The sequence below is a fragment of the Staurois parvus genome, unplaced genomic scaffold (genome assembly GCF_062004578.1).
Source record: "Staurois parvus isolate SC_StPar_1 unplaced genomic scaffold, SC_StPar_1.0 ptg000599l, whole genome shotgun sequence".
NCBI classification, from domain to species: domain Eukaryota; kingdom Metazoa; phylum Chordata; class Amphibia; order Anura; family Ranidae; genus Staurois; species Staurois parvus.
In genome coordinates this window covers 81,288-107,662 of record NW_028318395.1, presented here as the reverse complement: position 1 = coordinate 107,662, position 26,375 = coordinate 81,288, and the positions used below count along the sequence as shown (strand labels likewise).

The 26,375-nt window shown below is 40.2% G+C and overlaps 1 protein-coding gene across 1 annotated transcript in view; it reads left to right on the top strand.

Annotated features, from left to right (window-relative positions):
- LOC149449853 (uncharacterized) overlaps nt 1-26,375 on the top strand; it is a 114,631-nt gene that overhangs the window by 82,591 nt on the left and 5,665 nt on the right. The window contains exons 10-11 of the mRNA XM_089692659.1: nt 8,202-8,410; nt 16,918-17,104. Of these exons, the coding sequence (XP_089548785.1) occupies nt 8,202-8,410; nt 16,918-17,104 (396 nt within the window). The remainder of the gene's footprint in view (nt 1-8,201; nt 8,411-16,917; nt 17,105-26,375) is intronic.

Genomic DNA, 26,375 nt, shown 5'->3' with positions numbered 1-26,375 from the left:
GTGACAATGTGAAAATGCGCAATCGCATGTCCAGGTGCCATTCATTTCAATGACATCTGAAAACGCGGGGCGTTTCTGCTTGACAAATGCGCCGCGATCACGCAAACAAAATCGTGAGGTGCATGATGCCCAAAAATGGTTCCAAAACCTTTATTGGGTGTCGCACGTGCTGCAAATTTGTTTGCGAGATCGCCCCACGTTTTCAGGTGCCATTAAAAAGAATTGCGGTGATTCCGCTGCAGATTTGAAATGCCCTAGGGAGAATGGAGCCTAAAACTGTAGAGTGCGAAATCTGGTGCAGCTCTGCATGGTAGTCAATCAGCTTAGACTAAAAAAAAAAATGAGAGCTGATTGGTTTGTATGCAGAGATGCACCAGATTTTGCACTCTCCAGGTTTAATAAATCAACCCCATAGTCTCCAGGTAAGAACAGGTGTTTTTTTTTTTTTTTTTTTTTTTTTTTAGACGATCCAGCAGAAACATACCCCCCAAAATTTTCACCTTACTCATTCACAAAAAAGAAAAAATGAGTGTAACCTAAACATAAAGATACCTAAACTTTATTAAAAAACTAAAATCCCCAAAAGTGTCCCTTGTTTTAATCCCATCATCAATTACGGTGCTAGCCACCCACCGACATGCAAAAAAAATGCCCATGTGGGACATGCAGATGGGTCAGTTCAGGTAATAGGCGGAGACATGGTCAATAAACAAGCCAGGGTCAGTTCAAGAGGAAGGTAGAGGCAAAACTGCACTGGTGTGCCAAAGAACATGAACACTGTTGCTAGCTGCACCAGTTTGGTGACACTGGTATTGGTGTTGCTAGCGATCAGGAACGTTGCTGCTGGCTGCACTGGCTCTGTTGGCACAGTACTGATGTGGCAGCAATCTGTGATACTGTTGCTGGCTGCACTGGCTATGGTGATACTGGCACTGGTGTAGCAGCGTATAGGAGCACTCTTTCTGGCTGCCCTGCTCTGGTGATACTGGCACTGGTGCTCAGTATCAGGAACACTGTTGCTAATGTACACTGGTCTGGTGACACTGGGATTGGTGTGGCTTGCAATTAGGAACAGTATTTCAGGCTTATACTGGTCTGATGACACTAACTGGTGTGGTGGCAGTCAGGAACATTGTTACTGGCTTCCATTTTTCTGTTAACACAGGCTCTGTGTGGTGATGATCAGGAACACTGTTGTTGGCTTACACTGGCTTGATTACACTGTACTGGCATGGCGTTGATCAGGAACACTGTTGCTAGCTACATTGGTCTGGTGATACTTGGACTAGTGTGGTGGCGATCAGGAACACTGTTGCTGGCTGCACTGGTCTTACGACGCTTTGCTGGTGTGGCTGCAATCAAGAAAACTGTTACTGGTTGCACTGTTCTGATGTCACTGGAACTGCTGTGGCTTTAAATAGGAACACTGTTGCTGGTTGCACTGGTCTGGCAACACTGTACTGGGGTGGCGATGATCAAGGATACTAGCTGACTGCACTGGAATGGTGACACTGGTGTGGCCACTGGAGCTAGTTTGTGCCCTAGTGGGCTCCACTTAATCGTATCTTAATGTTACACTAACAATTTACACAAACCAGTTTTTTTTGCCCCTACATGCATCACAATGTTGAATAAATGAGCTTTAACATTTCACTATATTACATGAAAATCACACAAATTGGGATATCATTTGAATCAACAGATTTTGTTGCTTTTATTTTGGGTAAAGATATGGGGTGCACAAACGTACAAGTTTGTGGCTGGAATTTGAGTCGTTATAGCGGGACGATGCCTGCTGCTGCAAGCATCAAAAAACCATTTGTTAGCACCAATGGTCATCTCTCTTGTAATAGCAATCGAAGCAGCTAACTAGGAGATTGATTGCTATTACAAGCAGTGGGAGGGGACATCCCACCCTCCCGTTGCTGTCTGTGGCTTTAACTGGATCTCCCGCACCACCAGGAGTCCCAATCAACCAGCTGGAGCTTCTGTCAGCTGATCATAGAGCCCAACAAAGACCAGATCAGCTTTGTTGGGCTCTATGTTGTGCTCTATGACCTTACATCACTTCTAGTTTACTCGGAAATACACGGCACAATTTTTAAAAAAGAAAAGCATTCAATCCCACTGACCTTGGTGTGGTAGAATGCTTTTATGGGCAGAGGAGGGATTTTGGGGTCTTATTAACCCCAGTTCCCTTCATAAAGAGTACCTGTCATATGCCTATTGTTGTCACAAGGGATATTTACATTCCTAGTGACAGCAATATAAGTGATTAAAAAAGTTTTAAAACTCCAGTGTAAAAATAAATAATTTTTAAAACTTAAATTGCCCCTCCCCCCATGCTTGCACGCAAAGGCAAATGCATGTGTTGGTCCAAATAGCGATCGTCCCACACATGTGAGGTATCACAACCAATATCAGATCATGGGCACTAATTCTAGCACCAAACCTCCTTTGTAAATCTAAAGTTGTAACCTGTAAAGGCTTTTAAAGTGTCGCCTATGAATAGATACCATGTTTAGTATCTATTTACTTACCCTAGCATAATGTTTATATTTTACAAAACAAATTGGGTTGTGTATCGTGTTTTTTTTTTTAAAAAAATTTAAGTTTATTTTTTCCCAAAAACCATGTGTCATAAAAGAATTGCAAAACCTACCACTTTATTCTATAGAGCCTCTGCTTAAAAAAGAGATAATAATGTTAAATACTGATTGCTACATGTAAACAAAAAGTTCAAGAAAAAAAAGCTTGGTCTTCAAGTGGTTAAGTAAACACTGTGTTGGGAAATATATAGAAAAATATTTTTTTCACGTTGTTAATTTTTATTCCAGATAAAAAAAACAAGGGTTTAAAAATATATATCCAAATTTGCTACCAAAATAAAGCCTTATCTGTCCCCAAAAATCAAATCTATAATACATTAGGGTAGACTTCAAAACCTAAAATATATAATGTGTGGCACTGAGGCGGCATCATAACAAAAAATTATCTGGGACTCAAGGGTATTTAAGGAGAAAGAGGCTTAGCACATGTTGAGACAAAAGAAAACAATAAAAAGTAAACAAATGTGCAAACCAGGGCTATGTGTGCTGCTGGTTGGCTCTAAGTTCCTGGTGGGTTGTCACTAACTGAGTCAGTAGCATCAGTATATCTGCTATGACCAGATGGGATGAGTTGTGTCTTGTAGGTTCACTGGATAGAGTTCCATGACACTATTCTCCTACATGTATGTAGGAAATAGAGCAGCACATGAAAACCATCCATTTTATTGCAAAAATGTAGCATATGCTGTAATTATTTTTCCCAGACAAAAGCTATAGGCAGGAAATATTAAGTAAAAGCCTGAGGGCATTAGCTGTACAATAGGGAACAAAGACTACCTGTTGTCACAGCAATGGTATCCCTTGGGGTAGAAATAATAGCGTTTTAATGGTCCTGTTTAGGGTTAGCATCTGTGGTTTTCTTCTCCAGCGTGTGTTCCAGGGTGAGTAGCATGATGACAATATCCATATTTTCTGTAGGCCTCTAATCAGTTTGGCCCTCTCAGATTGGTTGTAGTTGGCACCATCCATGGATATCAATAAGTAGCAGGAGAATGCTGGTGAACTCTGTATAGAAGAGTGGCACCTCGAGGTTTCAGGCATGCAGCCTTGTGGTGGGGAGGCTTGGTTGCAGGGTTACAACATTGCTTCAGGTACTGTGGCCAGGTAGTGTTTAATAGATCCAGCAATCTGACTTTTCACAGAATCCTGGTGTGGGGTTTTTTTGCCCATGTTTGCAGAGGTATTTTATCGGCTAGTTGCACTGTAGGAAATGAACAAGCAAGTCAGATACACTCCAATGACATCAGCCCTTACAAAGCTTTATTATTCCAAGACTAGATCACAGACAGGTCCACCCAGACCAAGTCTCTCTCTGACATATTTCACCCAAAAAAGAGCTTAATCATAGAGATGACCTCTAGCAGATTAGGGATGGTTGGTTCTTGTTAGGGCCAAAGCTCTTCTCGTATACATTTAGCTGGCACCATAAGCATGTCACACCCCATCATTTTGTGTTCTAACAGAGACTGAAGTGTTGGTGAAATTCTGGACTCAAATTCAGAGAGTAGTTTTCATATCTGGAGTGAGCACAGCTCTCTGATAGCTGGTAAGACCAGTAAAGGTCACTATAGTTAGGGATGAGCTTTGGGTTGAACATTAGTTCGACTCAACCCCATCCTGTTCCTTCTGGACATATTTAGTCAGTTTACCCATCTGAACACCCAGCTGTAGCCTGTAGCCAGCACTACTGCCAGAAAATGACAGATCCTGGTGTTTGTAAACAAACCAGCCAGGCATTCTGAATCAATGAATGTTTGGTCAATGGCATCACCCAGAATCCCAGTTCTGTTCCAGCAGATGACCCCACAGATTTGTCATTTGCAGCAGGGGTAGGAACTACTGAACATCATTGGGCAGTCAGTCATCATGTTGGCAGGTCAACATTTTCAGGCAGCAGGTCAGCATGACTGATGAGGATTTATATCACTGGACAAAGTGGTTGACGTTGGATTTACATTGGCAGAAACTGTTTTTTCCTTTTAAATAAAAGGAACTTTTTCACACCGTGATTGTTTTTAATTAAATTTTTTTGCGAATGAGTAAAAAGGGGTACTATGTATACCAAACTCATTCTCCTGATGGGGGGATACATGCAGGCACTTTCATTTGAAAGGGCTTCCAGATTCAATTAAGGCCCCCCCCCCCAACAAACCCGCTCATCCATTTTTGAAGGACAGGATGTGGTGATGAGGACCATTGGACCATTTCCCCTCAACATGGGGACTAGGTACCTTGTAAGGTGGAGGGAGGCTTTGCTTAAACCAACATGCCAAGATTCACAATATTAATGGTAAGATTATATTCTCATTTACACATGTGAAATTACAACTAATTTATTGCAATTACAACCAGCAGTGTGTCTGCAATTATAACTTTAGTGTTGTACTGATACAATCAGAAATTCCATAGAGAAGTAATAGATACCCTATTGACACAATCAGATGTCCACAAGAACACAAACATGTCTGCAGATGCAGAAATCGGTATCATACTGACATGCCAGAAACAAGTCTGCAGACACAGAAGCAGTACCTATGGACACACTTGATACAGGTCCACAGACACGGAATTATACAGCATGCTACGTTACATTTGTGCTATGTGCAGTGTGTTGAGGATGTCAGATGTTCTTGGCACTGGGCATGCACCCAGACCAAGGAGGGAATTTGAACTTCTTTCCTTTGTGACAGCTGCAATTGTAACTACTTGCCAGCTACCTTGTTTGTGAGATTACTGTTGCATTCCCTGATGCTGCCCATATCTCTTGCCATAGTTGCTGGTTCTGTTATTTTTGTAAACCGCCTGCCTTTAATGTCCACCTGGACCTTGACAACTGCTGCCTGCTGCCTTCTCTCTCTGCCTGTGCACTGACTACACTCACCTGCTGTCTGCCTCAACCTCAGCATGAACCTCGACCAGAAACAGTGCCATTTCCTTTGGCCACTTTCTTCCTGCAAACTTCTTGATGGAATTGTGAATGAGGATATGTGGACATATATTTGGGATTGGCCGTATAAGCTTTAATAAACCAAACATTCATATTTACAATAAATAAATAAGCTATGTCTAGAGCATGTTTAATCACTTGTCCTCCGTAAGGTTTTACCCCCTACCTGAAAAGGCCATTTCTTTTGCTGTGCGGCACTGCGCTACTTTAACTATCAATTATCATGCAATGCTTTATCCAAACAAAATGTATATAATATTTTTTCACACAAATAAAGCTTTCACACAAATAAAGTATTTCATCACCACTGGGTTGCAATGTAAATGAAAAAAGGCCAATAATTTTGAAACAAAACAAACAATATTTTTAACTTTCTGTTATAAAAAAATCCAATAAAAGTATTTAAAAAATCAAATCTCTTCACAAACTCTCACAAATATTCTGCTATATGTCTTTGCTAAAAAAAAGTATATATTGATTGATTTGTGTGAAAGTGATAGTGTCTAATTAATTAAAATTCCAGTATATATCTCATAGTTTGTAATTTTTTTTAATACAACTAATGGCAGTGATCAACAACATATAATGGGACTGCGGTAGTGCGTCGGGCAATCTGACACTGACTCGGGGGAGATCTGACTAACTGCCACTGACATTAATAATCAGTGCTAAATGCTAATAATATGCACTGTTACTTTATTAATGACACTGGGTAGGAAGGGGTTGACAAGTGTGATCAAGGGGTTAAATGTGTGCCTAAACGTGTGTAATGTGTGTACTGTGTGCTGTTTTTAGTAAGGATCTTGTTGTTGTTTTTTCCCTGCTTAGCAGGGAATACAAAAACAAGATCTCCAGTCAATTTACACAGCTCTGTATTGTTTACAATAACAGTGGTGTTCTGTGAAAGACTGAGCCAATCAGCAGGTCCCGGCCCTCAATCATTGGCCAGGACCCGCTGATCGGCTTGTGTTGTAACAAATCACAGCACAGGCAAGATGGTGGGCGTGCAGATCATGTACTAGGTACGTGATCCAGCACACAGAGGCCACTTTACCGCTGTATTCCTACATGGGGCGGTTGGCAAGCAGTTAAAGAAAACTATTGTGTAATTTTTTTTACTGATGTTGTCATCACTATAGACCGCACTGTGTGCTCCATTAACACTGCATGCTGGGAATTCGCTTATCAGGAAAGACCTCGGAACTGAGGTTTGCAGGCATCATGAGCGGTGATGACGTCCCATTAATGATGTTTTTGCATGGGTACATGGTGACATGACATGGGTGAATAAGAATCCCCCACCAACTGTGGCACCCTAGGCTTCAGCAAAAGCAGTCCCTGTATATCACCTATTACTTAGCAATTGCATGACTGACATCTAAGTCAGTTTTTCTCAACCTTTTTTCAGTCAAGGCACCCTTTAAAATTCTGGACATTCCAGAGGCACCCTTTAAAGTTATGGACAGGCCTGAGGCACCCCATTCTAAAATGTAGGAAACTATTCTAATAGTTTTATATAATGCAGCAACATCCACACATGTAGGACACCCAACATTAGAGGTGATTTAATCTTCCAAAGCAAATACACTTTTGCACGCTGATACTGACTAGTATTCCTATGTTTCTCTTCATTAATGAGCTAATGTGACCCTAGCATTGATGGAGAGGAGTGGGGAGAGGGGGGTGGGGTTTTCAAACTATCAACCTATCTTTATCAACTGATGATGTCATTGGTTGTCAGGACACCGGCGGCTAGATCATAAATGGTGCACAATGAAAGCCTGTTGCTCTGTGTAACTCAAAGGCAGGCTTATTGCATCCGCTGGCTTGTATACAAGTTTTGGCCAGTTTTTAGAAGTTTTGCCAAGGCATTCCTGAAGAAACCTCAAGGCACCCCAGGGTTGAGAAAGGCTGATCTAGGCATTGATGAGCTTTGGGAAAGAAATGGTTAATCTGTCTCAGTTCAACTTTAAAACAAACCTGATAATAATACCTAGCTTGGGTGAAACAAATTTGAGGTGTATAGTTTGCCATGAAAAACATCAGTAAAATACTTGCATATGCCACATGTGTACGACATGCAATGACATAACCTGAGCTGCATCAACAACATCAAGTAGGTTTACGGTCTGTAGTAGCAAGCAAAGTACTTAGAGAAACCATGTTATGAAATGTCACTAATTGAGTGGTCATATTTGCTTTAGGGTATCTAACATATTTATCTGACCTATGATGATATATCCTATTATTCATTGCAATGCACATTTAGCTAGAACTTGTGCTTGTTAAATTTATTTTGGGGTCCATCAAAAAAATTTACTGTATGAACATCACAAGTATCTGGACAGCTGACACAAATAATCATTGTATTGTGTTTTAAAAGTTTATTTCCTTTGATTGGCAGTGCCATCTAGTGGGCATAATGCTGTATTTTCCTGATTGAGGTATTTCCAGAAAATACAGCATTATGGTTATTAGATGGAGCTGAGAATTATAGATATACATATATCAGACACAATACGGTGATTATTTGTGCTAGTTGTCCCAATACTCATATTACAGCAAACTTTATTTTAATAACTAGACCCCTAAAGTGTTGTACATCTGTGCTAGGGTCATGTTAATGTATGCTCCTCTCATACTAGATTTCGATGCTTGAGATCTACAATGAAAACATATGTGATCTCCTCTCACAAAATGGCAACAAACAACTGGAGATCAGATCACAGGGGAAAGCAGTTACTGTCCCAGGACTGACAGAAATTGAAGTCTTGACAGAAGCGGACATTAAAAACACAATTCTATTTGGTGAGAAGAACAGGACAGTGGCATCAACCAAAATGAATACAGAAAGGTAACAGGTTTTGTAACCGAAAATGAAAAAATATTTTCATTTCAGCAGTTGTTTATTTTCAGGTGACAAGCAAAACTTGGTGAGTGTATTTATCTCTGTATTTGCACATGACAGTTTTCACTTAAATAAATCATTCATAGATACAAACAAGAGTTTGCTTTTAAAATATTGAATTCGGATGCATTAAAATTCAATGAGAACAGCTTCCATATCATGAGTCACCACGCCATGATTCCTCAACAGTAGCAATATGGTCAAATCATACCACTCTGAAGGAGGGCCGGGTGGTAGATGGAAGTTTCCAGGATGAGAACAGCGGCGTGTCCCGGAATCCAAAAATGGCCACCACGATACTTCCGGAAAAACGTCGATACGTCACCATGTCACGTGCCCCGGACGCGTTTCGTCACATCCGGACTTTTTCAACTGTTGAAATAGTCTGGATGTGACGAACCGCGTCCGGGGCACGATACTTTCCGATCCTATGCTGATTGTGCTGATACTATGGATCCTATGCTGATTGTATTTATGTTAGGATAATTATGCACTTCTTATATTGGGTGCAGTGGATTTATTTATAAAGGTGTTGGAGTTCTGACATTTCACGATTACTGTGGCACTTTATTTTGTCTGCATGTGACACGTGTGGCACTAAATCATAATATCTTGGATAATACACTATGTTGAGAATCTTTTGTTTTTGAGGTATATGAAGATTTTCTGGAGTATACCATCAATCTTATTCGGGGATATCAATGATTGTGAAATCACCTGCAAGATTTTGTCTTTGGACTATAAATTGACTCTAATTTGATTTTAGGTGTAATGACACTGTATATGGGTTTGTTTTAAATAAATCACTATTTTTGTAATATTTTTGGTGTACTTCAGCGGAAGGACTGTTAAGTGATTTGTTTGGGATAGGTAGGTGAAAGCTGTTCTGTTATACTGTATGTAACATGTTCCCAAAGGTGAACTTATTGTTTAAAGTAAACTTTTCCTAAAGGAAACATGAAGGCTGCAACTAAACACTTTCTGAAAACGCTAGATGGCTAGCTATTGTGCTGACCTACTAGTTTAAGTCTAGGTTCACACCTATGTGTTTTAAATGGACAGCAGTCCATTTAACATGATTTCCTATGGGACAGATTCACATCTCCACGTTTTCACCCATTGCATTTTTTGGAAAGGGTCAGGGACTTTTTTTAATGCAAAAAGTTGCGTTTTTGGTTCTATAGACTTCAATGGAGACGCTGAAGAAAAGTATATAGTACGTTTTGATGTTTTTTTGATGCGTTTTGCATTTTAATCTGCCCAGCAACAAATAAAAAACCCACAAAATGCATAAAAAACGTGGCAAAAAATGCAAAACTCACAGCAAAACACACTGCAGAAACAGATCAAACTCAAAATGCATAGGTTTGAACCTAGCCCAGCCACACTGATCAGATTTTTTTCAGTTTTTGCCTTGCCACAAGCAGAAAAACAAAGCATGACCATTAAATCCGATGGAGCTCTTCACATCAGTCAACGTTTTTAAAACGTTTTTTAACTGTATGTTACATGTTTGGTGCAGTAAAAAACAAAACGCACCTCCCCATTGAAATGACTGGAAAATGCATCCAAAACACAGCACAAAAAGGCATAAAAAATGTACCTACTGTTGTGTTTTTGGAGTCACATGTCCAAATTGCACCAGTAACAAGGCAAAAATGCAGCAAAAACACATATGCATTTTTACTGTGTCTTTGCAACAGAGCAGTGTGAAAGCAGCCTTAATATTCTTTGTGATGCAGGGCATGATGTACCAAGGGATATACATGTATGTACAGTAAATTCATTAAACATACACAACCAGATTGTATCTACTATGTGCCTGTAATTCACATGGTCATGAGCTCACATAAACTGAATGTATTAACAAGTGTGGCTTGCTATGCAATGTAAGCTTCAGCATCCCAATGTATACACATTTACTGTAGCTGTGGTGTCCCTAGTCAAAATAATTTTCTTAGATGCTTTTAGACCCATTTAAATGTACATATCATGTAGGATTACAGATGTATCACGTGTGTACAGCCATATATAAAAGGACTCTTTCATCTGAGATTATCGGGGGCTGCCATAGCTGAATTCTCCTTTTGAAAATGCTGGTTTTCTGGCTGTCATTCTGATGCTTTGACTTCAATTATGTCTGGGATCTTTACCAGGAACAGGCAAGCAGTCCTGACGATCATTTTCATGGGGGTTGTTCTGCGACTAAAATATGCTGAAGTCAAAGTGAGGCCTCTAGCATTTTCAGGAGACTTGCAATGGTTTTCCCCATACTTCATGATGGAGTAATTTTAAAGGCAACTGTAAAAAAAACACTACTTTGTAAAAATAGGGGGTTATGTGCTTGCATATGCGAGTGTCTTTGCGCACGTATGCAGAAATTCACACACTGATAAATATACAAGAATCCATATGCTGCTGGAGGTTGTAATTATAAATATCTGACATCTGCAAACGTTTTCCTACATTAGTCTGACATACAGATTTTATTGGGTTGCTGCTTTGCTTAACATATGAACAGTTCAAAGTAAGCCAGTCCTATTTGCAGGTATGTTATGTTAACAAGACTCACATGCCTTAGCACAGCCTACTGGAAGGAAATGTATAAAAGCAGAATTATTTGGATATGTTATGGGGTTACTTGTGAGCCACAAAGGTAATTTGCTGTTATTGCTTTTATAACGTTCGCAGGCACCTAATCACATTCCTCATAGGTATGTGCAATATAATGATATTATGGAATAATACGTTGTAAATAGTGCCGCGCCCTTAAGATAAATGCATAACTTAATATATTTAACTATATGCAGTGTTGTTACTTGTGATAAATCAATTGAGATAAATTCTTAATCTATATAGCAATAATTAATCAATAATATTATACACTGACTACGTTTGCAGTGAATTATTCGCATACAAAATGTTATGTATGAGAGAAAATCATTAGGCAATACTGCATGAAAAGAAATTTAAATATATGTATATGTGAAAAAATTAAAAGATAGAAAATGTGAAAATAATAATAGAATAAAAAAAAAGAAAAAAATATATAAAATCAAAAAATAAATGTCCAAAAGATGTGAATAAGAGTAGTATATAAGTGTCTAAAATATTGATTGCTGTATATACAAAACTATAGTCAAATCCTTGCTAGAGTATTGCCACTTTTATGCGCTCACCTTCCTGTCAGCCTATTTCTAGTGTAACATGCATTTTAATTATTGCTATATGGATTAAGAATTTATCGCAATTGATTTATCACAAGTAACAACACTGCATATAGTTAAATATATTAATAAGTTATCCATTTATCTTAAGGGCGCGGCACTATTTACAAATTAATATTCCTTAGAATTATTTGGATGTTCAATGCATATGACAATCCAGCACTGCACTGTATGCATTGAATATCACTCTATGACCTGCAAGTTAGGCTGGATGATCATTTTAAGTTTCCCGAGGGTGCATACATTAATTTCATTTGCTCTGTACCCTCTTTGTGGGATCTGCACTGTTCAATGGACAGTGCACCACAGTGTAGTGCTCGCACACGTGCTAGAGGGCACACATGAGCAAAGGAAAAAAGGCCATTTTAAAACTGCCTCCCATCCTCTTAAGTGTGCCATCCATTTGTATACAACAAGCGGATGGCAAGTAGTTATGCAACCTAGAATTATACTCTGCCTATAGGAGAAATGGATGCTTGAAATATAGAAACCTGAAGGCCAGTCCCCTGAAAGCTGTAACTCCCCACACCTAGTCAATTCTGCTTGGTGTCCTCCTTTATTTACCTTGTTCAGTAGTGGATGTAAGTTCTTTTAGTGTTTCCCCTAAGCTTCTGGGTTCATACAAGCCATCAGGCTTCAGGACATGCCCAGGGAATATAGGCTTTCCTGATTCCCACTTTTGTCAGTCTAAAGAGGCTGCACCTAATGAGACAGACTGTTTAGTGTGCGGGCAACCAGTTTGTGGTGCAATAGCACACAGCTTCAGCAGAAGACCCAGTAACTGCAGAGGTCGCTGCTTTTACTGTCTCCAGGGTGAGGAGCTTACAGGGGGATAGTCCTGCATCTACAATCATTCACTCAAGTGTCCAGACCACAGACTTCATGTCATTTGCCCATGAAACAGGTGTAGGAAACCCTCCAACAAGTCACCTGGAATACTTCCTTGTGAGAGAGTTGTTGCCCTAAGGCAGTGGTGCTCAACCGGTGTCCCGTGACTTTATACCAGTGAAGTGCATGCTCAGCATCAGCAACCCATTGATCATGATCTGGGCTTGCCAACCCGCCACTCCAGAGCATCACAGTGCATTGAGCCGCCAGCAGAGGAAGCAGGCGTCAGCGGAGAGAGCAGGAACAACATAAGCCATGGTTACCTCTGTAGTGCTGGCTCCTGTCCCAGGTGGAGTGATACAACTGTAGATAACCCCCCCCAACTACTGGTGCAGTATCAGGGTTTGTAATGGCAACCATGCCCCATATTCCAGGGAGCCTATGCAGCCTACCCATCACATAATTTTTTTCACTTTGGACAGGAGGGGCAGCATATACAGGAACTGATCCTCTCCATGTTCCTCCTGCAACCGCTGAAAGCTGGCTTTTCCTTCTCTCCCTCCTGCCAGCATTCAGCAGCTGCAAGAGGAAAATGTTTAATATGTTATTCAAAATAAAACAAACATTTGAATTTCTGAAGCATTTAATTGCATTGCGGCCCCCGACTGATTACCAAATCATTTAAGTGTCACTCACTCTTCAAAGGGTTGAGCACCCTGCCCTAAGGGAAACATAAACGTTCATTTGTAGTTTAGTCTTATAGAGTTTTTTCTGAGTGTCTAATAGACTATACTGTGCTTCCACCTAGTGCTTTCATTGGGAAACGGTTCCCAGGCAGCTCCTGTTATTGTAATAGTTGCATTGCCTTTTAAAAAAATATTCAATGCTTACTTCATACCCAGTTACCATCATGTTGGTATTGTCCATTTATTCTGTATTCGTTTAGTAGACCAGAAGCTGCTTATTGCCATTTGTATGATTGTTTAAGACCTCTACTTTACATTTGTCATTTGTGAATAGTATCAGTCATGTAGGACAGTGGTGATAAGAGCAGCATATTAGCAGCTCCTGTCTTTGACACTCCAGAGAGAAACAAATGCGGAGCCAGATATGGACTTGGGTGATTGGATCAAAAGATTGCGGAGCCTGAGCTGGTCATCCAGGATTCTGTCTACTCAGCAGGCAGAACTGGCCCTTAATGCCTTAGAGGGGAAGCAAGGAATTTAAAGGATAAGGTCACCTTTTGTAACATGTTACACCCATATTAAAAAAAAAAAAAAAAAAAGTGGCCCGGCCATGTCACTCATTCATAGTATTCTGTGAATAGGAAAACAAGTTCCGACAGCCTTTGTGGCTGTCGGCTTGTAGTTCTCAATGGATTTCCATACCTTTCTTGAGCACGGTGTTAGTTATTTAATTATTCCTGTCAGAGTGTATCTGCCTGCATATATGATGGATACACTGACAGGTCTGCAGGAGTCCTGCATGGCACCAGTGATCTGCTGATCACTGGTGCTATGCTTTCTGGGCTCCCACAACAAAAAATAGTAAATGAGCATATTTTTACCTGAAAAAAAAATGTGCATTTTTTTTTTTGTTAAAAGGTGAACTTATCCTTCAAGTTCTGCACCATCCAGCAAAAGATCAGGAATCCCTGCATTAGAAAGTCAGCCATGTGGAAGCAGTTTATAGCAAGACAGGAACATTGGGGGACCTCTGGGCTCCCTTCGTCAGCGGGAAGCAGAGAGTTGAAAAGTACATTCCTTCTGGAATTACTAGATATAGCAACAGAGACACACAGGTGGCTGACAGAACAGTTCATGTATGTACTGCTGTCTGAAAAGATCAGAGACATCTTACAAGAAAAAAAAAAAAAGATTGCAGCAACCGAAAGTTATAATTCAACAAACTGTTAGAAGTGGCCATAGTGTGTCAGGAACAAAGGTGCAGAGGCCTTCATGGACCTATGGCTGTCAAAGGTGGGAAACCAAAACCAAACAGGCAGCTCCATGGGAGTTGGCCATGCACAAACTGACAGAAGGTAAGGCTCAGCTTCAGACATTATCCTTTGTGATGCGCAGACAGCAATACTCCATTGTGAAGCAAGGAGGAGATGCCCCCTCTTGCAGGAAGCGTACACTGCCTCAGGGGTGGCCAAGGCAGGCAAGGTCATCATCTCCGAGCTGGGGCTGTCAATGAAGGCCACCTCCAGGGAGAAATCCAAAACATGGAACATTCTGCTCCTGTGAGTGAAACAGTGGGCCAGCAAAGTGGCCAGATTAAAGGTTGTGAATAAATAAACCGCGGAACTATTAAATCCTGGCATGACTGAAGGAAGGCATGAGAATAAGCTGTGGATGAACCTCATCCACATCCTGGACGGGTATAACTGGGCAGGAACACAGAAAAAAGGATGCAGTGGTTGCCCCACTAATAGAGGCAATGCTGTTGTGGCAGTGCTGAAGGAATGGTCCCACTGTGCCCTGAGGAATTGTATACTGTACCACACAGTAATGTTCCCAACGTGGATGACATGACAGGTCATATTGTCAATAGCCTGAGCCATCCATGTGTAAGGTGTGTACCTGCTTCAAGAGACAAGCCACATGTGTGGATCTGTTCCAGGTGAACAAATTTGTTGAGACTGTGTGGTGATTTTGGTGTCAAAGGGGACTGAGAGCAAATTGCCACCTCTGACTTTGCACTTGTCTACCCCACTAGAAGTATTGACTGTAGACTTACTTCCTCTTGACGTGTTGCAAAGAGGATTAAAATCACATACTTGTTAAAGTAGACTACTTTACAAAGCTTGGGGTAGCGGTAACGACCCAAAACCAGACCACCAAGACAGCTGTAATATGCTTCTTAACCAGTATTTACAGCGGGCAAGCAGCATGAGCAGGCTGGATGATGAACATATACGTCATCTAGTCTGGGACACAGAGTGGACCCGGACCCAACGGATTGCGGCTCCTGGTACCTGGTCGCTTTGAAGGGCTGGGTACCATGTGATTGCCAGGTATTCACATAATCTCAATGTCAGCAAAGGTGTTATGAATGAATTACATTCATAACAGGTGTGATACCTATAGTGATGCTGTGATTATCCTACAGCTAGCACATGGTACCAAGGCCAATCATAGCACCCTGTACCATGTGATAGCTGTGGGCCAATCACAACACACAATAGTAGTCACAGTTGTTATGAATGTAACCCCCTCCATAAAAAAAAAAACCCTTATCCCTGTCCCAGAGTAGTACAGCATCACTATGATGAACATATGTTAAAAAGTATGTTGTTAAAAAAAAAAAAAAAAAAGTTAAAAGAAAAAAAAAAATCCACCTTTTAAAAAATGTTTTTAAACAGTCAGTACCCGTGCTCATCACCACACCAGTCATATGACAATGCTGTACTGCACTGGTGACAGTATGTTAAAAAAAAAAAAGTTATTTCTTAATTTTCCAAAAAATTGTGATAAAAAAAAATTACAATTTAAAAAAAGTCAGCATGCCTTTTACTAAATACCTCAGACTATTTTCCAAAAAGGGATCATCTGGATCTTGAGGTTAAGGCTGTCAGTGCATCAAAATTGATCATTTTTCAAATTTATATACAAAGTTTGTAGATGCTATAACGTTCACACAAACCAATTCATATACACTTGTTTTTTTTTCCCAAAGACATTTAACAGAATACAGTCTGGCATAAATGAGGAAATTTTATATGTTTTGAAGCAGAAAGTAGAATTTTTTTTTTCTTAATTTTCGGACATTTTTGGTTTATATAGCAAAAAAATAAAAACCCTATACTGATAAAATACCACCAAAAGAAATCTCTATTTATATTAAAAAAAAGAAAAAAAAAAAAAAAAAGGATATAAGCTTAATTTGCGTACCATGCTGCATGACAGGACACCTGCCAGTTAAGTAGCACAGTGCTGAATAATGGCCTGGTCAAGAAGGGGGTAAAACCTTCCAGGGGTCCAGTAGTTAAACACTTGTATACACTTGCAAAACTTTCAGATAAAACCACCTAACATTTGACTTGCTCAGGTGTGAATGCAGCCTTAAGCCTGGTACACACTGGAAGCTTTTTTTGTCATTGAACCGGGTGGATTGAATGGAACAAAAAAATGGACAGATCACCATACCAAACACAAGTGATGGTGCAACAATCTTCCTCGCTGTACTATGGTATTTTGACAGGGGACTCCATCCACCCTCCCACCATTCTGTCGGGCAGACCATTTTTAGACAATGTGAACCCACGTATATTGTTGCTAATTGTTTTGCATTTGGAAAGTTATGTACTAACAGATACCTGCGGTCAGCACACAGACAAGCTATATCTGCAGTGACAACTGTTGGAAATATTGTTTAATATGTGTGTCCTTCCAGCTCCCGCTCTCATTTGATGGTCATCTTGAGACTGAATGGTATGGATAGCATCTCAGGGGCTGTCTCCAGCTCTACACTTACACTGTGCGACCTCGCAGGATCAGAACGCATATCAAAAACTGAAGCTACTGGTCAGCGCTTGGTGGAAGCTGCTGCAATTAATAAGTCTCTCACAGCATTGGGACAGGTATTCATATATATTTACACATTTATATACACACACATTTAGATTTACAGCTACTTTGTTTTCTAAATTGTACCTTGCCGATGACAGGCATTTAAAAAAATGATTCTGTACCAAAATCATTGATATGAGGCAAAATATGTTAAAGCAATTTATTTCTTTTGGCAAACAGCACCATCTAGTCACTAATCCAGCCACCCGCATCTTCACCAGGTTATTTATAAGACAAGAAATCCAGCAGGGAATAGGAAATTTAAATATGTATGAAAACATTAAAGTGGAATTCTGGCCCCCAGGCCCCTCCTCCCCCCCCCCCCCAAAAAAAAAAACCATGTAGCTGCTGACTTTTAATATTAGGGTATATACCTGTACAGGGATCCAGCACTGTCCTCACCCCAAGCCGAATCTTCAATTTGCTGACGCCACCATCTTGACTAAGGGAAACTGGCAGTGAAGCCTTGTGGCTTCACTGTTGGTTTCCTACTACACATGGATGAAGCATGCTGCGGCAAAAGGCTGCAAGGAGAGGCCTAAATTCCAGCTCAGTTCGCCACGGTGAACTGAGCCGGAAGTGGGAGCGGGTACCTGTCAAAACCGTGTACTCCCCCAAAAGGTAGCGGGGGGGGGAGAAAAGTGGAAGCTCCGCTGTAAGAAGCAATTTATTCCAATCCAAAAAATGTTAAATGTTTCATAAATCATACTATTTGCAATACCAAACAATCAGTTTCCAGTGTGTTATACAACTCTAGGCCTTCTTTTCCATTATGCATTAATACTAGATCTTATGTCAGCTAATTAAACTACTGCAACTTGTACTGATGCATTATTTACATGATGTATTTTCAAGACAATCTGCTTGGTTGAATTGCATAGGCATCCAATCTAAAGGCTGTGCCAGTTGTATGCTGCCTTGACAGAAGGTGTTTAACAGCTTCGCTTGTTTTAGCACTTCAGCAGAGAGAGAATCTATAGCAGCAGCATTTATGCCAGGTTATTGAAGTATAAAATAGAAAATGGATACAGGAGATATACATTTTTAAAGCAATGGCCATCTATTTTTTCTAGTGCATAACTTTAGTAAACAGATATTTTCCAAAAAGTTGGTATTCAACATTTTGTTTTTTGCTAAGACACTTCCAGTTTGGACTGAAAAAGAAATCAGTAAGTATTTTAACAAGCTAGCCTCTACCACAAATGGGCATGGTAGTTTTGGTGGGACAGACAGTTGAACCACTTCAATAGCAGGCAAATATTGACGCTGCTCTCATATATGTAAAAATTTGCCTTTTTTGTTAGAAAATTACTTTGAACCCCAAAACATCATATATATATATTTTTTAATCAGAGGCCATAGAGAATAAAATGGTGGGTGTTGCAATGTTTTATGTTACACAATATCTGTGCAGCATTTTCTCAATTTGTTTGGTAAAAAATACACTTTAATGAATTTTAGTGCACAAACACAATATTTTGGAATAATGCAAAAGAGGACATTGCATCGAGTAGATACCCAAAATGTTGCATTTTAAAACTGTGTATGCCCATAGAACACCACCATACTCTGATGTGCATGACAATACCTTGCCTTTGTGCTGTGGTCACTGTTTACATGTGCGTGTGGGACTTGTATATGCATTCGCACATGAGCACGTAGGATGGGGGTGCTTAAAAACACGGTTAATTACTGGTAACGGTCTTTCTGGGAGTCTTCCAGGATAGCTACATGAGATACTAGCTCATCCCATACAGGAAACACAATAGTAAAAGCCCCTCCCTCCCTCCCCCTCAACCTCAGTAATTAGGAAAGAAGACCATAACCAGTGTACATAAGGGGAAAACACCAAAAACCATACATCACAACATGAGGAAAAAACGTAGGGTGGGAATTAGAACGCCGTCCTGGAAGACTCCTGGAAGGACTGTTACTGGTAAGTAACTGTGGTTTTCCCAAAGCATCTTCTAGGATGGTTACATGAGAGGATAAACAAGAAATATTCCTACCTTAGGAAGGGACCACAGCCTGTAGAACTTTCCTTCCAAAGGCAAAGCCCTGTCTGGAAAGAAGTTGCACACAGTAGGCGTGGTTATTCGACCAAACTGCTGCTCTGGAAATGTCTTCCCATCCCATGAAGCACCTGCTCTCTCTGCCCAGGAGGCTTGTAGAATGTGCATGCACTCCTAGAGCTTCTGAAATCTCTGGTCACTCTCAAATGTTATAACAAACATCTTTTGACATCTAAAAAACTAAATAATGTCTCCTTTTCATTCCTGGGGGAGCTGCAGAAAGAAGGCAATGTAACTATTTGAGAACAATGAAAATCTGATGAAACCTTAGAAAGGTACATAGGATCAGGTCTCAAAACAACCCTGTCCTTCAAAATGGTTAAATAAGGATCCTTGTAATAAAAAGACTGCAAGTCCTCCACTCTTCTGGTTAACAAAAAGGCCATCTTGGCGGAGCCTGAGTATGGCGGCAGAGGAGAGTTCAATGTAGGAGCTCTCGGACGGAGCTCCGTGTACTGACCTCCCCAGGTCCCCTGTGATCCTCCCGAGGCATGCAGATAGCCTTGCGGCTTGGATCTTACCCTGGCCTGGCGGCTCCCCGGGACGGAAGGTGGAGGTGTGCGGGGGGAGAGTGGAGAGCGGCTGGTGACTAGCGGAGAGAGAGCGATTGGATGCTGGGAAACCGGCGCGAGCACGTGACCGGCCGCAAAGCACTCCTGGGAGTTCGGGAAGCCGGCCGGCCGGCGTTCTGCGGTGGGAGAGCAGAGCGGACCTGTTGGCCGGGGACCGGTGTATTCCCCCCCTATTCCCCTGAGACCCCCAAGGCATAAAGTAAGGCAAGAAGATACCCACTGAGCCCTGGTCAATTGAAGATAAAAGAGACTCTGGAGGGTCCCCCCCCCCCCTCTCCATAAACAAAGACCCTATGCGACCTGAAGGTGAGAGCATTCAGCGGGGTCATTGGATGAAACACACGAGGAGGGTGAGTGATTTAAGCTGAAATCTTCCATACACTAACTGTGATGCATTACATGTCTCCCTAAAGAGTAGCAGGGGATAAGTGAAAAGGGGGACCCCCGGTGACTGCTAAAAAGGTGGAAAAAGATTTGAGGACAGAACAGCTCAAAAAGATCAGCCGGGGAATAGTACAGTGACTAGTATACAAGAACTTTGATTCTCTCCCCCCCCAAATCCACGAATTTTATAATAGAAGAACAAAAGAATAAAAGCTACAGAGAAAATGAAAAATAAAAGTGTAAAAGGAAGTGGGCTTAAAGGGTCCCAGACTGGTACAATTAAAAAATATACCTCCCAAGGAAACGTAACCCCAGAAAGATCCCAGAATAGGATTGAAAGAGGAGAAGCAGATCTCAGCATGGAAAATAGCCCAAGAGTATCACTAGGCCTGGATACCAGTAATCAGCAATCATTAGGAAATATAGAGACAGAAAAAGACCTACAAATACCTAATAAAAAAGAAATGGCAGAAATGTTTAAAGAACTAGAGAGAACAATAAAACAAGAAATGGTAAATATCCGAAGTGACCTGGGACACCTGCTGGTGAGAGTGGAGGAAACGGAGGAGAAAGTTAAAAATCAGACCCAGACTATCTCTGAGCTTGAAAAAGTAATAATTAACATAGGGAAAGCCCAAGAAAAATTGATATATAAAGCTGAGATACAAGAAAATAGAGACAGGAGGAGAAACGTCATGATACGTGGGGTCCCAGAGAACTCTAAGGGAGAAAACCTGCAAGAAGTGGTTTGTAAAATATTAAATACTATAACAGACAACACTGAAATGGAAAAGACTAAAATAGAAGGAATTTTCAGAAAAGGAAACATCCAGAGATACCTGGGGAAAGAAAGGCCAAGAGACATTATAGTTAAATTTTATGAGTTCCGAGATAAAGAAAAAATATGGAAGAAGATCAAAGGGAAACCAACTATTAAATATGAAGGTGGAGATATACAGATATATGCGGACTTGGCCCCAGAGACTCTGTGGAGAAGGAGAACTTTGAGACCCCTATTGGAAAGGTTAAAAGAACATAATGTGCAATACAGATGGGGGTCTCCTGAATGTTTAATAGGATGGAAAAACGGGGTTACGGCGTACCTCAGGTTCCCAGAAGATCTGAAACATTTTTGTGACAGTTTAAAAATACAAAGAATGGAGATTCCAGGCTGGGAAGAAGATCAATGGGAATTTAGAATGAAGAGAAAAGAGGATTGGCAACTTGTGGGGGGGAGGAGGCGGGGGGAGGGGGGGAGGGGGAGAGAGGTGGTGGAGGAAAGATAAGGTTGTTTTTCCGTTTTTTTTTTTTTTTTTTTTTTTCTCTTTTTTCCTCTACACTGGTCTGCCTTCACCCTACCGCCCCTGCCTTACGGTGCTGGAGATGAAACTAGGAGGGACCAGGGGAGCTATGGGGAGGTCGGACAAGGGGAAAGACGTCCATGCCCAGAGTTTTTAGCCCAAGGTTTAGATCAAAAGTGGAAGTTTATTCCATAAATGATCAATAGGCAAATGATAGGCCTAAAAAGAGGGGGAGGGGGGTGGGGGGGAGGGGAAACGCTGGGGGGGTGGGTAAGTGGAGAGGAGGGGTATTTTTCCTGCAAAAAAAAAAAAAAAAAGACATAAAAGCAAGTGAGAAGGGAGAAGAAGGGGAAGAGAAGATTTATGGAAGATGGAAGAGATTCAGTTTATAACATATAACGTAAATGGGTTGAACTCCCCTGGGAAGAGATTTAGACTGTTTAAAGAATTACATCATAGAGCAGCCTCAGTAGTATTCTTACAGGAGACACATCTTGAGATAGAATCAAATGTTAGGCTGAGGTCCAGAAATCACCCAACATGGTATTATGCAGATTCCCCGGTCAAGAGAGCGAAGGGTGTTGCAATAGGTATGGCAAAGAATACTAGGTTTGAGCTGGAAGATAGAATGACAGACCCAGAGGGGAGATTTTTGTTCTTAAAGGGAAAACTACAGGAGATCGAATGTACACTGGCCAATATTTATTGTCCTAATAAAAGCCCAGAGATATATCTGAAAAAAGTGCTGAGGAAGTTGATGGACTTCAAAAAAGGTCGTTTGATTCTCGCTGGGGATTTTAATTTCTGTATGGATCCACAAAAGGATGCTACCTCCCATGTACAGAGAGAAGGAAGTAGGGCCCTGAAACTCTTGAAGAAAGAACTACATATAAGTCAATTGGTAGATGCCTGGAGAATTACACACATGCAAGATAGAGATTATACCTTTTTTTCAAACATGCATAAGAGGTATTCAAGATTAGACCACATATTAATAGAACATCAATTAATTGACCACCTAGTTCAAGTTGAAATAGAGACAATCTCTCTATCGGATCACGCCCCAGTTATAATGAAATTGGAATGGGGGAAGGGGAAAACAGGAGGGCTGGGCTGGAAACTGAATGAGACACTATTAGTAGAAAAGGAAATAGCCCAGAAAATAGGGGAAGAGATTGAACGGTATTTCAAGGAAAACGAGACAGGTGATGTGTCCATAGCTACAGTGTGGGAATCTCATAAGGCATACATAAGAGGAATAGTGATAGCGATTGGGGCAAGAAAGAAAAAAGAAAGAAGAGAGAAAATGAGTAGGCTCTTAGAAGAAATAAGTATACTAGAACAACAACACAAGAATAGAATAATAAAAGAAATAGAGTTGAAGTTAAAAAAAAAGAAAGAAGAATTGGAAGGTGTAATAGAAGAGGAGAGGAGAAAAGCATATAACAGGGTTTTGAGCGAGAGATATAGATGGGGAGAAAGATCGGGAAAATATTTGATGAGGGCCCTGAGGAAAAAGAAAAATAGAAATTATATAGAAAAAATAAAAGATGTTAAGGGGAATCTGAAACACTCAAATAGAGAAATCACCAAAGTTTTTATGGAATATTATAGAGATCTGTATAATATAAATCCCCTGCGGGAATCAGAAAATATAGAAAGTGAGAGGAATCAAAAGAGAAAGAAATATCTAGAGAAGGCTGGGTTACAAAAATTAAGCGAAGTCCAATTGAACTCCCTTGATGCAGATATCTCACAAGATGAAATAAAACTAGCTTTGAAGGGCACAGCGTCTGGGAAAAGCCCAGGACCAGATGGTTATACTGTGAGATATTATAAAAAATATAGTGAAATCTTAGTACCAAAACTTAGAAAATATATGAATGCATTAGGTGGAGTGATGGAAGTAAGAAAAGAATCGCTACAAGCTCAAATGGTGCTTATTCAAAAAGAGGGAAAAGATGCTACACAGTGTTCGAACTATAGACCTATTTCATTATTAAACACTGACACTAAGCTATATGCAAAGGTCTTGGCAAATAGATTGAAAGAGCTAATGCCGGAATGGATACATCAGGACCAGGTGGGTTTTGTTCCCGGGAGGGAAGGTAGAGATAATGGGTTACGATCATTGATGCTGATCCAAAAAAGTAAAAAGGGAAAAGAACCGGTGGTACTACTCTCTATAGACGCTGAAAAAGCGTTTGATAGAGTGAACTGGAGTTTCATGATGGATACGTTGGAAGTCATGGGAATTGGGCCCAGGATGAGAGAGTGGATAGGAAAGTTGTATAGATACCCCTCTGCAGTAGTTGTGGTGAACGGGGAGAGGTCAGAACCCATTGAGATGTCAAACGGTACAAGACAAGGATGTCCACTATCCCCATTGTTGTATGTTATATCATTAGAATCACTGCTATCAACAATAAGGTTAAACGGAGATATAAAGGGAATCCAGATAGGGGACACGGAACATAAAGTCGCTGCTTTTGCTGACGACTTGTTGTTCTACGTGGGAAACCCCAGGATAACACTCCCAAACCTAATGAAGATATTAAAGGAATATGGAGAATTGTCAAATTTAAAGATTAATCCAACAAAAACGGAGATTCTAAATATAAATATTTCAAAAAATGAAAAAGAAAAAATACAAAAGGAATTTCCCTTTAAATGGAAAGATAGAGATATAAAATACTTAGGAGTAAATCTCACAGCTTCATATAAACACCTTTATAAATTAAACTATATTTCACTGATTAATGAAATCAGAGAGGAGCTAAAAATATTGCAGGAGGGAACTCCGACATGGATAGACCGTATTAACCTGGTAAAAATGATAATAGTACCAAAAATCATATATAGATATCAAATGATACCAATTAAACTCCCAGAGATCTTTTTTAAGTTAATTAAGAAACTGATAACAAAATACATATGGAGGAATAAAAAACCAAGATTGTCATATGAGTTGTTGAGTAGGAGGAAAGAAAGAGGTGGTTTAGGGCTTCCAGATTTTAAAAGATACTACAAAGCTGTAGTATTGGCAAGAACTATAGACTGGATACAGAACCATAAAAAAAGTTGGGTGAGAATAGAGAATGAACTTAGTGGAACAGATTTGGGTAAGGTGATATGGGTTCCAACACAGTATAGGGGCCTAAATGATAATGTAAATACATACACTTTGAATGTTTTAAAAATTTGGGATAATTTACACAAAAGTATGAAATGGTCTTTTAATTCAACACTGATTTCACTAAAAAACACTGAGTTTTTCCCCCCTGGTAGAGAAGAAATATGAGGAAGGTGGTTTAAAAAGGAAGAGGTTCAATTAAGAGATATTTTGGTGGGGGATAAAATAGGATCATTTGGGGAATTGAAAAAAAAAGAGGGTGAGATTTTCACTAAATTAGACAAGTGGCGGTATTTTCAATTGAGGAGTTTTGTTGGAAGTTTACCAAAACCTTTAAGGACAAGAGACAACTGGAACTTGTTTGAAAAGGTTTTGGGTACACAAGGTGATGGGAAACACGGGATTGCTAAGGTATATAAAATACTCACCGAACTAGATATAAACACAAAGCCAACATATATAACAAAATGGGAAATTGATATGGGAAGCGTGATAGATGAGGAGAAGCAGAGGAGAATATATAGATTAACCCACGAAAACATTTCTATGAGAGAAGTAGAGATGAACTATAAGTGTTTGACAAGATGGCACATTACACCAAATGTTGAAAATAAGATGTGTAAAGAGAGTTCACCGTGGTGTTGGAGGGGATGTGGTGAAATAGGTACAACATATCACATATGGTGGGGTTGCCCAAAAATTCAGGTATTCTGGAAGACAATAATCCATTTGATAAGAAAAATAACAGAAATAGACATTGGAGTAGACCCAGAAGTGTGTATTTTGCATAACATGGACATATCAGCCAATAAATATAAAAAATCAGGGATATGGTGCTACATTAATGCTGCAAAAGCTCTGATACCCAGGTTTTGGAAGCAAACAGAGGTACCGAAGGAAGAAGACTGGATAGAAGGGGTTGAGCAGATTAAAAAGATGGAAAGGTTGTGCCATGTCCAGGAAGATAAGATGGAGATTTATAATAGGAAATGGGAGAATTGGGAAAAAGCTAAGTTATATATGAAATATAGGAAAGATTAAAGAAAGTAATAGGAAAACTGCACTTGCTGAGATAAAATGATGTAGAGAAAAGGAAAAGCAGGAAGATGGGATTTGGGTGAGGGTGGAAGAGGGGGGAGGGGGGGATTTTGGAATAAAGTAAATAAAGTAGAAATGATGGATACTATAGTGTATAAATATATATATATGTTTGTATATCATGATGTTGAAAAGTATATAAAATGAAAATCAATAAATATTTAAATTATAAAAAAAAACAAAAAAAAAAAAAAAACAAAAAGGCCATCTTACTGGAAATACACTTCAAAGAACAAGAACAGTCTAGCAAGAGCTTACATGGAGCCTTCGTGAGAGCGTCTAAGACTAGGGACAGATCCCATGGAGGAACTGTCTTAAGCACCCTAGGGATCGGTCTCTCTCTAGCCAATAAAAACCTTCCAACAAGAGCATCTTCAGCCAATCTTTGATCCAAAAACACAGACAAGGCAGCCACCTGTACCTTCAAGGTACTGACTGTCAACCCCCTTTCTACCTCCGCCTGCAAAAAAATTAGCACTATGGGATTAGATGTATCCCACTTCCCTGATATAGATCTCCAAGAATGAAAGGTTCTCCAAACCTTTCTAGTGCAAAGCATTCTACTGTTCAGAAGGGTTTGAATTACCCTCTCTGAACATCCCTTAGATTTGAAGATCCACCTGTCAGCCTCCAGGCCATCAGCTGGAAGAGAGGAGGCATGGGATAGGGAACTGGTCGTCCGAGAAGTAAATCTGAATGGTCCGGGAGAATTCAGGGAGGGG